A 14070-nucleotide genomic window follows, 5' to 3' on the forward strand; every position below is an offset into this window, starting at 1 on the left:
AAAGAAAAGAAAAGAAAAGGAGAAGCTAATGACTCATTCCACTTTCAAATTTTATCTGGCGTCTGTCCCCATTCACCCTCCAGAGCTGTCCATCACTCTGACCCAACCTAGTGCCAGGTGCAGAGTGTTGGCCCGGTGTCCCTGGCTTGTCTTTACCAGTTCCATTAGTGTAGACACCATCTCCTCCTGTGAAGTTTCGGGGAGACGTTCACAGTGGTGGCTGCTTCTTCCGATCCCCATCCACACTGTCTGATGGTCTGCTACAGGAGGTCACCACTGAACAGCTAGTCAGCAACCCGGAGAGTGCTCGTGTGGTGAGCTCATCAGAGAATGGTCCATCTCCTGGTGGATTCTGGGAGAGCACACAGCTGGGATTCTACCCAGCACAGAGCTGTGGACAGGGCGCTGCCCCGCAGTCTGTGTTCTAGTCACAGGAGTTCGTGTATCTTAACTATTCATGCCTCTCTGGGTTCCTACACCCACTGCCTGGTGCTGTCATTTCCTGGGTAGTGCCAATGTAAGGGTACTAAGCTATCCTCTGAGGATAACCCAAATAGGAATTTTGAACGTGAACTTGAACCTGAAGCTCTTTTCCCGACGCTGAGGAGTAGGAAGGTGCAGGAGTGTGAACGCATAGAGAGAGTTAGCAGACATCCGGGACGGTCAGGGTGGTAGAGAGAGCATTTCTAGATGTTCGCTGATTAAACTGACTCTCCTACAGATCAAGTCTCCAGTGCTCATGACTCCCTTGGCCCTGTCGCCTCCACGGAGTACCCCGGAACCCGACCTCAGCTCCATCCCTCAGGATGCAGCCACCATCCCGAGCTTGGTGGTCCCAGAGGCTCTCACAGGTGCGTCTGCAGAACTGACTTCTAGGTGGCGATGGTCCTAGAGTAACAGGGTGTCCTTTTATCTAATAGTTACTTTAGGAATCTAAGACTTTCTCTGAGGTGTTTATTTCACTGGTGGGTGTGATGGCACATCCTTTAATCCCAGGAGGCAGAGGCAGGCTGACTTCTGAGTTTAGGGCCAGCTTGGTCTACAGAATGAGCTCCGGGATAGCCAGGGCTACACAGAGAAACCCTGTTTATGAGAAGAAAAGAAAGAGAGAAAAAAGAAGACAAATTTCCGTGAGATAGCTCAAAGAAAGATTTGACACGGTAGTGGATAGGCTAGCCCCCATTCTCTGAAAGCACACACTTCCTTGTCTTGCAGTTTAGTTATTAAAACCTTTGTATTCGGGCTGGTAAGGTGGCTCAGTAGTCAAGAACCCTGGCCTCCAGAGGTCCTGACTTCAATTCCCAGCACCCTTGGGGTGTCTCATAACCATCTCTAAAGGGATCTGATGCCCTCTTCTGGCATGCAGGTGTACATGCAGACAGAGCACTCCTACGTTTATAAAAACAAAAACAAAACAAAACAAAACAAAACCCTCTGTTTTCTGTGAATGATGGGTTCAGCTGGTTGCTTTGGTGTGTACAAGTGAGAACAGTGGCTAGATCCGAGTGTGTTCACCAGAGTGTGCACAAGAATGTGTCTATCCTGCATTTGCAATTCCAGTGGCTACCATATGCTCCAACTCAGTCAGTGTAACACACATCCCAATTCCCCCACTCCTCATGATGATGTACCAACCAACCAACAACTTCATGGCTATAAAGGCACACGCGCGTGTGCACACACACACACACACACACACACACACACACACACACAGAAACACACATGCCGCCCCTCATCACACCTTCAGTCCTTGCTCTCACCCACTACATCCTTTAGCTTTTTAGCCCCTCCCACTATCGTATAAAGACCAAACCCATTGACACGGCTGAGGAAGCTCTGTGGGTTCTAGCCCCACCCCACCCCATGATTCCACTCATCAGGTGCTGACCATGGCGTCTTAGCATATTCTCCACTTCTGTTTGGAATGAGCTTCCTGTCCAGTCACCCCATTGCTGCCTACACTCAGCTCAGACATACCCTCCAGAAAGTTTAGCACGAGCAATCTTGACTCTTGGACCTTTACCGCACGGGGTCTCACCTGGGCATCTGAGGACCTAACATCGAAGATGAGGAGCAGAGAGGGCAGCCTTGGAGGGTGACGTGAACTCTGGCGTTCAGAGGGAATTGTCTCCAGGTTCTGCGGGGCGGCCTGAGGGCAGACCTGAGCCATTCTCCAAGCACTTCAGCCTTTGTTACTTCAAGAGTAAAGCCATAACCACGCCCAGCCTAAGCTTGATGGAGCGCATGGGAGGTGCCGCATGCACAGTCACTGTCCCAAAGCCCTGCTGGTCACCCCCTAAAGTCCTTAGCACCCCCATGAGACAGTGGCCTGAGGAGAAACTCATAACATGGAAGGTCAAACACTTAAGAGAGGCCACTGAAGTGTGGAAGATAACATGACCCCTGTTATTAACATTCCGTTTCACTTTACTCTCGTGAAACTTCTATTTCTCAAATCTACTTTACACTATCAACAATATTCATGAGGCAGAGCCTTACTATGCCACTGGAAGGGGAGAAAATAACATTTCCACCTTACTTTGCAGATAGTTTTTCTCAGGATACAAGCTAGGAAAATCTGCATTTGCTAAGAATCTGGCATTGGGAGCAGAGAAGAAATCGGGCTTTTCTAAGTAGGTCGCGATACCATTATTGTTACTTTTAAATCTTCAAACAGCTGGCCTGACAGTAGAGGACAGGACGCAGTCTGTCAGAACAGTCTGGAGTCAGGCTGACCTGTTGGGCAATTACTGTCAAATTACAGGTGAAATACTTGTGAGCGGGTACATACGCCATGTTCTTAGAACAGAAGTAAGTTGAACTTATATCCGCTGACGCCTTGTATCAGAGCCCCTCGGCCAACTGACTGTTATGCCAATATTATTTATTATTATATTCATATAAATATAATAATTATTATTTACAATTAACAACTCAGTGGGCAATCTTCTCAGTAGAAATATTTTCTCTAAAGAGAACTTATGGTGATCCCTGAGATGGCTTAGTGAGCAGAGGTGCTTGCTCATAAACTAGCTTGGTGATCTAAGTTCAGTACCTGGGACCCACAGGGTGAAAGGAGAGAACATACTCTCTCAAGCTCTCCTCTGATGTCCACATGTGTGCACCATAGCATGCCTGATACACACATACACACACACACACACACACACACACACACACACACACACACTCCAATGTAGGGAATGATGTGTGAGGTTTATATTTCCTCTTTTCGTTGTAAAATTCATTACACTCCCCTCTATGATCTCCTGAAAATTTATTGAACAACAGAAAATCAGTTTAGAGACATTTTGACACTTTTCTATAGATTTATGTTATATACAAATATGATACTTACCTATAAAATATACACAGTACATTAATAGTTAAAATGTCAGTGAACACAATTTATGTTCAAAATGTCATAATGAGATATCTTTATTAAATAGTTAAAATCTTAAATGGAGGGCTTTGACGCTTGAGAGGTAGCTCAGTGGTTAAGAGCTCAATGTTTTTGCAAAGGAAGTGAGTTCAGTCCCCGCCCTGACACGGTAGCTTACAACAGTCTGTAGTTCCAGTTCCAGAGGATCTGACACCAGATCCCAGGACACTGCACGCACATGGAACATGGGCATACATATAGGCAAATGCATGCACATGCCGTAAAAATAAGTCTGGAATTACTGATGGGTTTTGACCATTATTTTCTGGAATTATAAAGAGCAGTCCCATTGGAACCTCGTACTGCTTCTAGAGTGTTGTTCAGTGTCACGACAGGCTTCTTATTGGTGCAAGTTCACAGAGAAATAGCCAGCTTTTTTTGGAGGAGGAAAGAGATTTTGTCCTGAACCTACCCAGATGAAAATACCTTTATATACGTTGCCCATATGGCCCATAGTAGTCATGTAGCTGTCTTCTGTTCAGTTTGGTTTTTTTGTTGTTGTTGTTGTTTTATTTTTTGTTTTGTTTGTTTGTTTTTCGAGACAGGATTTCTCTGTATAGCCCTGGCTGTCCTGGAACTCACTCTGTAGACCAGGCTGGCTTGCACTCAGAAATCTACCTGCCTCTGCCCCCAAAGTGCTGGGATTAAAGGCATGCGCCACCACTGACCGGCCTTCTGTTCAGTTTTACACAGTTAGGGGAGACCCAGCTATTCCTCTGCCCACTGCCAGGAAGTCACCTCTAGGGCAAGCCCAGACAACTGGACCGTGCAGCTTTTTAGCCTCTTCAGAGTCTTACACTGCGAGGATCAGTCACATGCCTGCCCTTGGCAGCTTTCCCAAGGCCGGGGCCCGGTGCAGGCCTGAAGTGCTCCCACACTACCCCCGCCCCCATCCCCAACCCCCCACCCCCCAGCCTACGCAGCCCGCAGACCTGATTGATGTACGTGCAATGCTAGACATCCCACCTCTGGCATTCTCTGTGTCCACAGTGTGCCTCTACATTAACAAACAGGCCGACGCAGGGCCATACCTGGAGAGGAGGAAGCTGCAGCAGCTTCCGGAGCGCCTGGGGCCGGAGCGGCCCGCTACCGTGCTGCAGCAGGCGGTGCAAGCATGCATCGACTGTGCGCACCAGCCAAGGCTGGTCTTCTCCCTTGTCAAGCAAGGATACCGCGGTGAACTGGTGTCAGGTAAGGTCTGGGAGTGTGGGAGGGATGCTAGGGGTCTCTCTGCAGCCATCCCCGATTGGGGACAGTGGGTGTGTCCAGGGCTTGTCTTTTACCTGCTGGGCTCCAGATCCTCGGTGAACTTGTGAGCCAATGTCCCTTAGGACGACTTGAGAGACAGCTACCAGACCTAGACAGCAGGATTGACCCTCTCAGCCCTCATCACCCTTGACTCTTTGACTCGTTTTCCTCTCCTGATTTCCAACCCTGTTTTTCTGCCTTCAGACATAGCCACAACTCTGTCTGACCACAGTAGATGTGGGAATAGAATCGTATTTGTCCTTTGCTCCTATGTCCAAGTGAAAACCCACATCTTTACAGGGCCCATAGGACTGACTATGTGAGGTACTTCCAGCTCCCTCTTAAAACTCTGGATCACTTCTCTCTCATCCTGTGTTTAGCTCCGGTTAGATGACTCCCTCGGTTAGTCTTCCTGCATCTTTCAACTATTCTCACACCCCGGGACCTTTGCGCTTGCTGTTCTCATCTTCTGGGATACCTTACCCTAGTGGTCCATGCCGCATGCTCCTGGGCACCCTTTAGGGTTTCTCCTCAAAGGTTGCTTTTTCAGAGTCCTCTCCTCTCCTGACCTTGTTCTTAGCCCTCACTACTATGGAGTGAAATAGCAAAAGAAATCTCACAATTTCAACCTTTGGGGGATGGGTGGGGCTCACCTCTTTAAACGGGGGTTTCATCCCTGACCTGGCAGCTTCCAGAGGATCAGATTTTCCTGTACAATGGGAGGCACAGGGTGCAGAGTCCTGACTCTTCAATCTTTTGCCTCTCCACACTGTATAACTCTTGTCGTTGCCTGGGTCACCAGTCTTTGCATTATTGAAGATATATTGGAGAGTTAGGCTTGTGTTTTCTCTGGCTCAGCCTTGTGACTTAGCACCAGTGGGAAAAAGGCAGATTTCCCGGCAATGGACTGTAGGCTTAGCAAGGGGAATCAGTCATGGGCATGCTTGCCTGGGGTCCCAGAACTGCAGGAGTATCTTGAATTTGAGGCCAGTGTGCGCTATATAGAGAGTTCTAAGACATCTGTGCTACATTGTCTCAAAAATGGAAAGGAAAGAGATAAAAAGAGGAGGGGAGGGGAAGGGAAGCAAGCGGAGGGGGAGAGGAACCTTGGCTATGTCCAAGCGCATGTGTCTGACTCACGGGAAATCTAAGGGCTTCAGCAGATAAGACAGGAGGACATGTGAACAAGGGAGGGGAGGAGAAGCGAGTCCAGGAGTTGCTCCTGGAACTCCTCCCAGAGTTCCTCCGCTGCTCTACCTCTGCCTTCCACTTGAGCAACCCTCTCACCCTGTCCCCCTTCCTTGCATAGCAGAGGTCAAGACAGATCTGGGGCCGAGGAAGGCGCCTTGTCTCTGTATTCATTCTCTATGTCACCACCTGTCTTAAAGACTCGATAGTCCCGACCCTGAGCTGGAAGAACTGGTCCTGAGCCAGGCCCTTCCTGCCTTTCCTTCTCTGTGGCCTCGGGGGCCTTGGCACTGGAGAGAAGTAAGACCAGAATGGATGCCTTTTGGCATTCTGATTGGCTGGGGGTATTCCCAGGAAGCCAGATGTCTTGGAGAATGTTATAGTGTTGATCCAATGCCTCTTGCCTCCGTCCTGAGGCCATGAAGTGTTGAGTAGGTTCTCATGTTATAGTTGGAAATGGAGGTTCAACAAGGCCACAGGACAGCATCAATGTGGCCCAGAGAGGAGGGGCTCAGGAGAAAGGCCAGGTGCCTAATTTGCACTTAGAAGCTGATCTTCAGGGCACCGCTTCCCAAACACCCCATAACACAGCACCCAGAATTTGTTCACATGGGTACTGGCAGAATCAAGGGGGAACCTGAAGGCTAGAAGAGGTTGCCTGGATCCTGATAGTTGTAATAGTTGAAGGGAGCAGCAGCACAGAGCTCCACCATCCCTCCCAGCACACCTGTGATGCTCTGCCTTAGCCCAGCCCCCAAGAGAGAGAATTTATGAACTCAGTAGTTCCGCAGCCTCTCGAAAGAGATGGGATCCCTCCCATGTGTGCAGTCCCATGAATATGCATAGAACACATGCATGATTTAATGGGTAGGGCCCAAGGTCCCAAGATCCTCCTACCTTGGAGCAAGTTTCTGTATCACTAAGCCTTTTAAAGACAGAGAGGACTTGCAAAGTTCTGGGATAGCATGATGACAGGCCTGCGGCTGGCCCCTGGATCAGAGCCATGTGGAGTTTTAAATAAAAGCCACATGGAAGCCACATGAACTGAAAAACCCAGCCCAGGTCTCTCCCCAGCCTTCCTTCCCATCCTCACGGGCTGGTCAGGAGGCCTGAGAGCAAATGAGTGCCGAAGATGGCCTTACTAAACTGAGCAGTGCTACACACAAGAGCGGGCTCTTCTTATGTCCGCTTTTAAGGAAGACTAGCTCTGGCAGCCCTGTGTGTCTGTGTGTGTGTGTATGGGGGGGGGCAGGTAATGCAAATCAGAAGGCTGCAGCTCCTGTGAGTCGGGGAAGCCTGGGTTGAAGCAGGATGTCCTCTCCGAGGTGTCTGTCTGTCCCATACCTGGAGCTGGTGTGCAGTTCTGAGGGGGCCGTGAGTGAGAGACAGGATGAAGTGTTCTCAGCATCCCAGAAAGTGATGCTGCTTTCTGTCTAGAGCTGGAACCCAGCACTGCTGCAGCATGGCCGCTGTGAAGACCCATGGTGCTGGTCTTTGCTACTCTGTGGGCTTTACTCCCTAACACTAGAGAGGAGAGGGGAACTAGGAAAATCCCTGAATCTATCCCTGAATCCTTGAATCCCTGAATCATCCCTTTTGCTTCATCTTTGACCATGGGTACTAACAAACTACAACCAACCTCCCTATGTGACCACCACCCGCCACCTCTGCCTCTCATGGCCCTCGAATTTATGTATCCTCTGAAAAGTCCTCAGAATTCCAAATGTCACACGATCACAGAAACTATCTGCGGCTGGCAGAAACACGCTTCTGTTAGAGCACGAGGCAAATCATAGTCGCCGCGGACACTGTGAAGCAGCTCCACATCCCTACACCTGGGGTCAAAATGTAAGCACATTCTTATATTTCTGTCCTTTAAAAGGAAACCAGAATTCCAGAATTCTTAAAATGTCACTCTAGACCTTTCAAAAGACTCTTCTCTTCAGGGCTTCCCATGACATCCTTCTGGGGTCCTCTGGTAACAAATGGGGTGTAGAACTGGAGACTTCAGAGTGAACTCAGGTGTCTGTATCTGTCTCCTCCCTCAGACATGAATAAAGAGAGACCCAGTATTGCCAAATACTCCCTCCACCCTTGGGTATGGGATTCCTAGGTAGAAATAGCAACAGGTAAGTAATTACAACAGGAGAGCACCCATACGCACCTCTAACACTCTGCCCGCTTGCAGGGATCATGCAGTAGCGGTGAGCTCATCCTGTACTCTGGGTCTCTCTGCATCACTTATTAATGAAAGAAAGCCCAGCAGTTGGAGAGCGGCTCATTCTAAAACTGAACAGGAAAACCCTGGAATAATCAAAAAGTGTTGAACTGAAAGGGACACAGGAATCAAGCCAGGACAATCTGGGGAACAAAATAAACAGCATAGTCTTTGACAACCCAGGACAAAAAGCGTGTGTCCAGGAGTCACACTGAGGGTAATAAACGACAGGATAAAGAATAAAGGCAGTGAAATGGGACAAAGATGGGGGAAAAGATGGCTTTTTCTTACAGAAGAATTGTATGTGATTTGTGGAATTTGGCCCTGTTCTAGTCAGGGAGAATTGTCAAGCACTCCCTCCACCCTTGCATATGGGCAGACTTAGTGTCGGGCCCAGTGATATGGAGACCAGGGTGCAAGGATGTGGAACTCATTGGCTCCACCATGGCTCCTGTCTGTTGTGCAGTGAAGTCTCTAGTCTTTTTTTCTCTGTCCCCAGTCCTATGTCTTCAGCCGTGAGAAAGAATATCAGATGAAAGCAAGTGGAGGGGTAACAGGTCTCGCAATGTCTGAGCAGAACTAGTCAGAGCTGCCAGGGCCATGAAAAGTAAGGAACGGCTGATGGGTTGTCACAGGCTAAGGAGACAAGGGGATGTGACAACTGGGACAACTTGCTGTCCTGGGAGATACCTTACCCAGGACAGGAAACAGGGCGTTAGCGAGACTTCTAGTGTAATCCGGTACAGCCCACTTACAAATAAAAGAGAATGGACTGTCCTTGCTCCCTTCCACCCAGTGTCCGGCTCTCAGCCGCTATTTCTGGTTTTCCAGTCTCTGCTTCCTTTGATGGAAAGCAGCACCTGAGGAGTCTGCCTGTGGTGAACAGTGTGGGTTATGTCCTCCGCTTCCTGACCAAACTGTGCCGCAGCCTCCTGTGTGACAACCTCTTCAGCCACCTGCCTTTCCCCGGGAGCATCGGTACCTCTGAGAAGGCCCAGGAGAGAGAGGATGGGAGGCCTGAGTCAGGTAAGGCAGAGGTGTTCTGTCCTGCTGCAGACACCGTCTCTCATGATGGACAGGTGAGATAGCTGCTGGGCAGTGCTGCCATCCTGGAGAGGCCCAGGCCTGTCTCTTTGGGCTGTCTGGAACTTTGTAGTCCAGACTATTCCTGTCCTGTGCTGCGGAGAAATGTGGTCTCTCCAGCTCCAGAGAGCTGATAGTCTATCTTTGTGGCACGTATGCTTAGAATTTAGACTGTAAGACCACATCGCATCTTCTCTGCCCTTGAGTGGGAGTGATTTTCTTCCCCCTACTGTAAGGAAACTCTGGATAGTTGTTCATCATTGCAAAGCTGTTGAAGGACTCTGAGATCACGGAACTAAGCAATCTCAAAGAATCTAGGCTGGGGGGCTATGATCAACTACAAGAGCAATAGAAGGGAAAACACGTTGGTTCTGGCTCACAGTTCCAGGATGGAGTCTGTCCTGGTGGGCAAGTGAAGAGGGCAGGAGCTGCTCAGGTTGCACCAGAGGTCAGGGAGCAGAGAACAGCAAATGCTGTTGGGGCCTCTGCTCTCTTCACGTTATACACAGCATGAACTTCCTCCCAGAGAATCCCGCCCCCTACAGCTGTGATGAGCCTTCTCACAGCAATGCATGTAAGACTGCCGGGGTCTGACACACACACACACACACACACACACACACACACACACACACACACACACTGCAGCAGAGCTGTAGCCATTCTGTTCCATACCTGACAGCTATTTCATATTGTTGCTGTAACATGCCTGCCAGTCATTGACACAGAAAAGTAACTTGACTAAGAGCAGGGTCATGCTGATCACATATCGTGTTCTGTTCTGTTCTGTTCTGTTCTGTTCTGTTCGCTCGTCCTGAGGATTGTTAATCTTAAGGAATTTCACAAAGCTTTATATAGGGTCCATCAAGTTAAAGGTCAATATGAATTGTATGGCTTGAGTCAGAGCTGACCACCAGGCAGAACCTCCTGCCCCTGTATATGAGCTCTTTGTGTGTGTGTGTGTGTGTGTGTGTGTGTGTGTGTGTGTGTGTGTGTTTGGTTTTTTGAGACAGGATTTCTCTGTGTAGTCCTGGCTGTCCTGGAACTCACTCTGTAGACCAGGCTGGCCTCGAACTCAGAAATCCAGCTGCCTCTGCCTCCCAAGTGCTGGGATTAAAGGCGTGCGCCACCACTGCCTGGCGTGCGTGTTTTGTTTTGTTTGTTTTGCTTTGTTTTATTTTGTTTGGTGACTGATACTTAAGAATGCTACTAATAAGCCAAAAAGTTATGATTATAATACTCATGCTCTGTTATCTCAATGTTCTGAAATTCCCCGGCTCACCACCTGTCCGCCACCCCTCTTACCTCACTCAGAACCAATCAACTCAAAGGCTGGCTGATATACTTTGTCTAGTAAGCCAACTCCTCCACTCCTTGCCCTTTGAACTTTTGAATATGGTGTTTCCTATAAAAATGCTGCCCTGAAAACAGACTTGTACCACAATTAGGCTCTTGACTCCTTTTTGTAGTCCTGATCTGATCAGCATGAGGATGCGCATTCAATAAAACCATCCATGTCTGACTGAGATTGATGTTCCTGTGGTTTGTGGAGTGACTCCTAGATCACAACAGAGACCATCCCCAACAGGCATGCCCTGTGTGTTAGCGTTTCTACTGCTCTGATGAAACACCATGGAAAGGCTCACACTTCCACAGTATAGTCCATCATTCAAAGAAGTCAGGACAGGAACTCAGACAGGAGCTGATGCAGAGGCCATGGAGGGGTGCTGCTTACTGGCTTGCTACCCATGGCTTGTTCAGCCTGCTTTCTTGTGGAACACAGAACCACCAGACTAGGGATGGCACCACCTCCAGTGGGCTGGGCCCTCTCCTTCGATCACTAATTAAGAAAACGCCGTACAGGCTTGCCTGCAGCCTGATCTTATGGAGGCCTTCGGTGAGATTCTTTCCTCTCAGATGACTTTAGTTGACGTTAAATCGACATAAAACTCTCCAACATACCCTGAGACCCAGGTGACTCTAGACTCTGTCACACTGACAATTAGCACTAGCCATCCCTAATCAGGATTCTATAAACGACTTTCAAACCCTCTTCTGTCTAAGGCTCTGTGTGAGAGACTGTCTTAGAAAGGCAGAGCCTTGGGGAAGGTTTTGAGGAATAAAATTACAAGTAATGAAGAAATGCTCCATCTGCAGGTCTGTGCTCGAAGACAGACTTAGAGCAGAATAAGAATGACTGTGGCTCAGAGCCGGTGTACTGGCACGCTCCTATAACGTATCCCTCAGGGAGTGGAGGCAGTAGGATGGTAAATTGGAAGCAAACCTGGGCTACACAGTGATGTTGTCTTTAAAATGAATGAATGAATGAATGGCTATATCTCAGTCCTGAGAGGAGAATAAGGAAGGATTCATTTAGACCCTTTGAGTAGGGTTTCTTGGATCCTATCAGGAGCCTTGCCCACAGTTTTGTTTTGATCCCACTTAGACCTTGGAAGAAGGGAGAAGTTTGGCAGTCCCTATAAAGGCGTAGCTGGCTATGATTACTGTGGGTAGATGCCATATACCTCTATGTGTTTCCTTGTGTCTCTATGTGAGCTACGAAAGGTCATCTCCATTCTCTGGCCCTGTACTTCCTCCGTTAAACAAGAAACTGGAGATGTAGCGAGCGTGCCCTTTCTGCCGCCTCCAAACCATAGTGTACTCAGAAATACGTGGAGTTAATTTTCTACAAGATCTTGGCCTGAGGCTAGCCGAGATACATGGTGTCACTTCTCAAACTCTTGACTTGCTGCATTGATCAGACAGAAACTCATGAGACATGACCAGGAACACACAATTCCTGCTTCCTACTGCTCCGGAAGTCCCTTCTCTGCTTCTCTGGAACGAGCTCTTCCCCAGCTGTCGATGACATTTAGGACAAATCTTGGGACTTTTCCAGTTCCTTTCATGTTACAAAAAAGCATTCTTAGTTAACAACTAATGTGTTCAGAATACTGTGATATCCAACTCAGTTTCCCTACTGCCTGCCGGCTGTGGTGAAGATGGGTGTGACTGGCTTCTTTCATTAACCCTTGGCCCCTCCCACACCTAGCAAACCCTGATTGATTTCAGAACACTTGATAGCAGCTTGGGGCTTGAGGCCACTGGTCTGAACCTGACAGACCATGCTGTATACAGGGTGACACTGTGTTCTCTGTTTCTGGCGAGCGTTTGAAGCTGATGGTCATCCGTGGGCTCTTGAGTGGCCACCTTGCCATCTGTCACCCATGAGCTCCTTGACATGGACAAATGTTTGCTGCTTTCTTTCTGGATCATTATGTACATTGCCTTTGGGGATCAACTCTAGCCTTTGTCTCTCTGTCTCTGTCTCTCTCTTTCTTTGGTTGTGGGGCATCATGGCCATGACTTGAACATCCAGGCAAGCATTAAACACCCCCATCCCAGCCCGTGGATTTTTGAGGTAAGGTCTAGAACTGGTGGTCCTCCTGACTCCTGTGTGGTGAGGTTTAAGGAGGCTGCCGTGCTGACACCTATCCTGTGGCACGGACCTGTTTCTTGAGAAACATACATTCTCTGTTTGCCCCAGCCATCTCACCCATGCAGGCTGAGCTCCGCAGCGTGGCCCTCTTTTTCTCTGCCAGCTCTCTGTAGTCTTTCAGATGTTTCAAGGGACTCAGATAGTAATTGAGTATATAACCCCAGCTCCAGAGGACAGATACCAAACCATTCCCATGGCCATGTTAAAGCCAGTGGGAACAGACTGGGAGCTTCTCTCTAATTTCGTTTCCAGTCGGCCTTTTGACCAGCCTCATCCATCTTGCCCACACATTAGATGCTGGTTATCATCTACTGGAGTAAAACTGGGCTCACTCCCCTCCCCCCTCTGTGTGTGAGTAAGATGTTGGTTGTTTGTGTTTCAAGACGGGGTTTCTCTGTGTAGCCTTGGCTATCCTGAAACTTTATCTGTAGACCAGGCTGGCCTTGAACTCAGAGATCCATCTACCTGCCTCCCAAATTCTTTTTGCTCATGATATTTCATTGCAGCAGTAGAAACTCTAACTAAGCCAAGGTGTGTGTGTGTGTGTGTGTGTGCACATGTGTACAGGTGTGTGAAGGTCAACTTTCCACACAGGTGTCTTTCTCAGTTCCTCACCACCAGTTTTAAATTGATTCCCTGTGAACTCCACAGCATGTACTTCAAATCCACCCATCTCCTGGCCCCTCTGCATCGGCTCTCCACCCCAGCAACTTCCCCAATCCCAAAAGATAACAAAAAAACCAAACCAAAACAAAAGCTTGTCAGGGAAGCTGTAGTGTGTCCCACAGTATACTCTGTGGTCCACAAGCTTCACTTACAAATGTTCATTGCCATTAGTCACTGGTCTGGTTCGAGGACTCTGGCTTCTGCTACACTATCAGTATTAGATTCTCACTGGGACTCCTCTTGGATAGCCTGTTGGTGGCTGTGTCATAGAGATCCAGCAGCTTTGGATCTGCAGCCCCTTCACACGCTCGCTCCAGCAGTGTGCAGAGATGGGGTAGATGTTGGGGTGGGTGGACTCCAAGCCCTGGATCTGGGTCTGGGTGGGAGCTGAGCTGGTCATCCTGCCAGCTCTCCTGCACCCGCACCACCAGGGTGAGTTCTTCAGTACTGCCTGGCTAAGCTCACTCAATGCCACAGCTGGCAAGGGGCAGGGCCAACTCTCCCACTCTCATGCCCTCAGGGACAGCTCATCCAAGATTTTGTGCTGTCCAGGTGAGGTGGGGGCGCTCTCCTGCCTGCCGCAGGCAGCAAGGGTTAAGTAAAAGGGTGTCTCTCCCTCAACCACAACACCATAGGCAGATAAGGCTGGGTCAGCTCTCCCACTCTTACAAGCTGGGGCAGCTCACCACCACCGCCACTACCGCCACCGCCGCCGCCGCCACC

The 14070-nt window shown here is 49.0% G+C and overlaps 1 protein-coding gene across 2 annotated transcripts in view; it reads left to right on the top strand.

The window, feature by feature from the left end:
- The window catches only part of Scml4 (Scm polycomb group protein like 4), a 100062-nt gene that overhangs the window by 64189 nt on the left and 21803 nt on the right, over positions 1-14070 (top strand). For both annotated transcript variants that reach the window (XM_031347642.1, XM_031347643.1), the window contains exons 3-5: positions 722-851; positions 4436-4636; positions 8931-9125. In XM_031347642.1, coding sequence (XP_031203502.1) covers positions 722-851; positions 4436-4636; positions 8931-9125 — 526 coding nt within the window. The remainder of the gene's footprint in view (positions 1-721; positions 852-4435; positions 4637-8930; positions 9126-14070) is intronic.

This window comes from Mastomys coucha, unplaced genomic scaffold (assembly GCF_008632895.1).
Source record: "Mastomys coucha isolate ucsf_1 unplaced genomic scaffold, UCSF_Mcou_1 pScaffold3, whole genome shotgun sequence".
NCBI classification, from domain to species: Eukaryota; Metazoa; Chordata; class Mammalia; order Rodentia; family Muridae; genus Mastomys; species Mastomys coucha.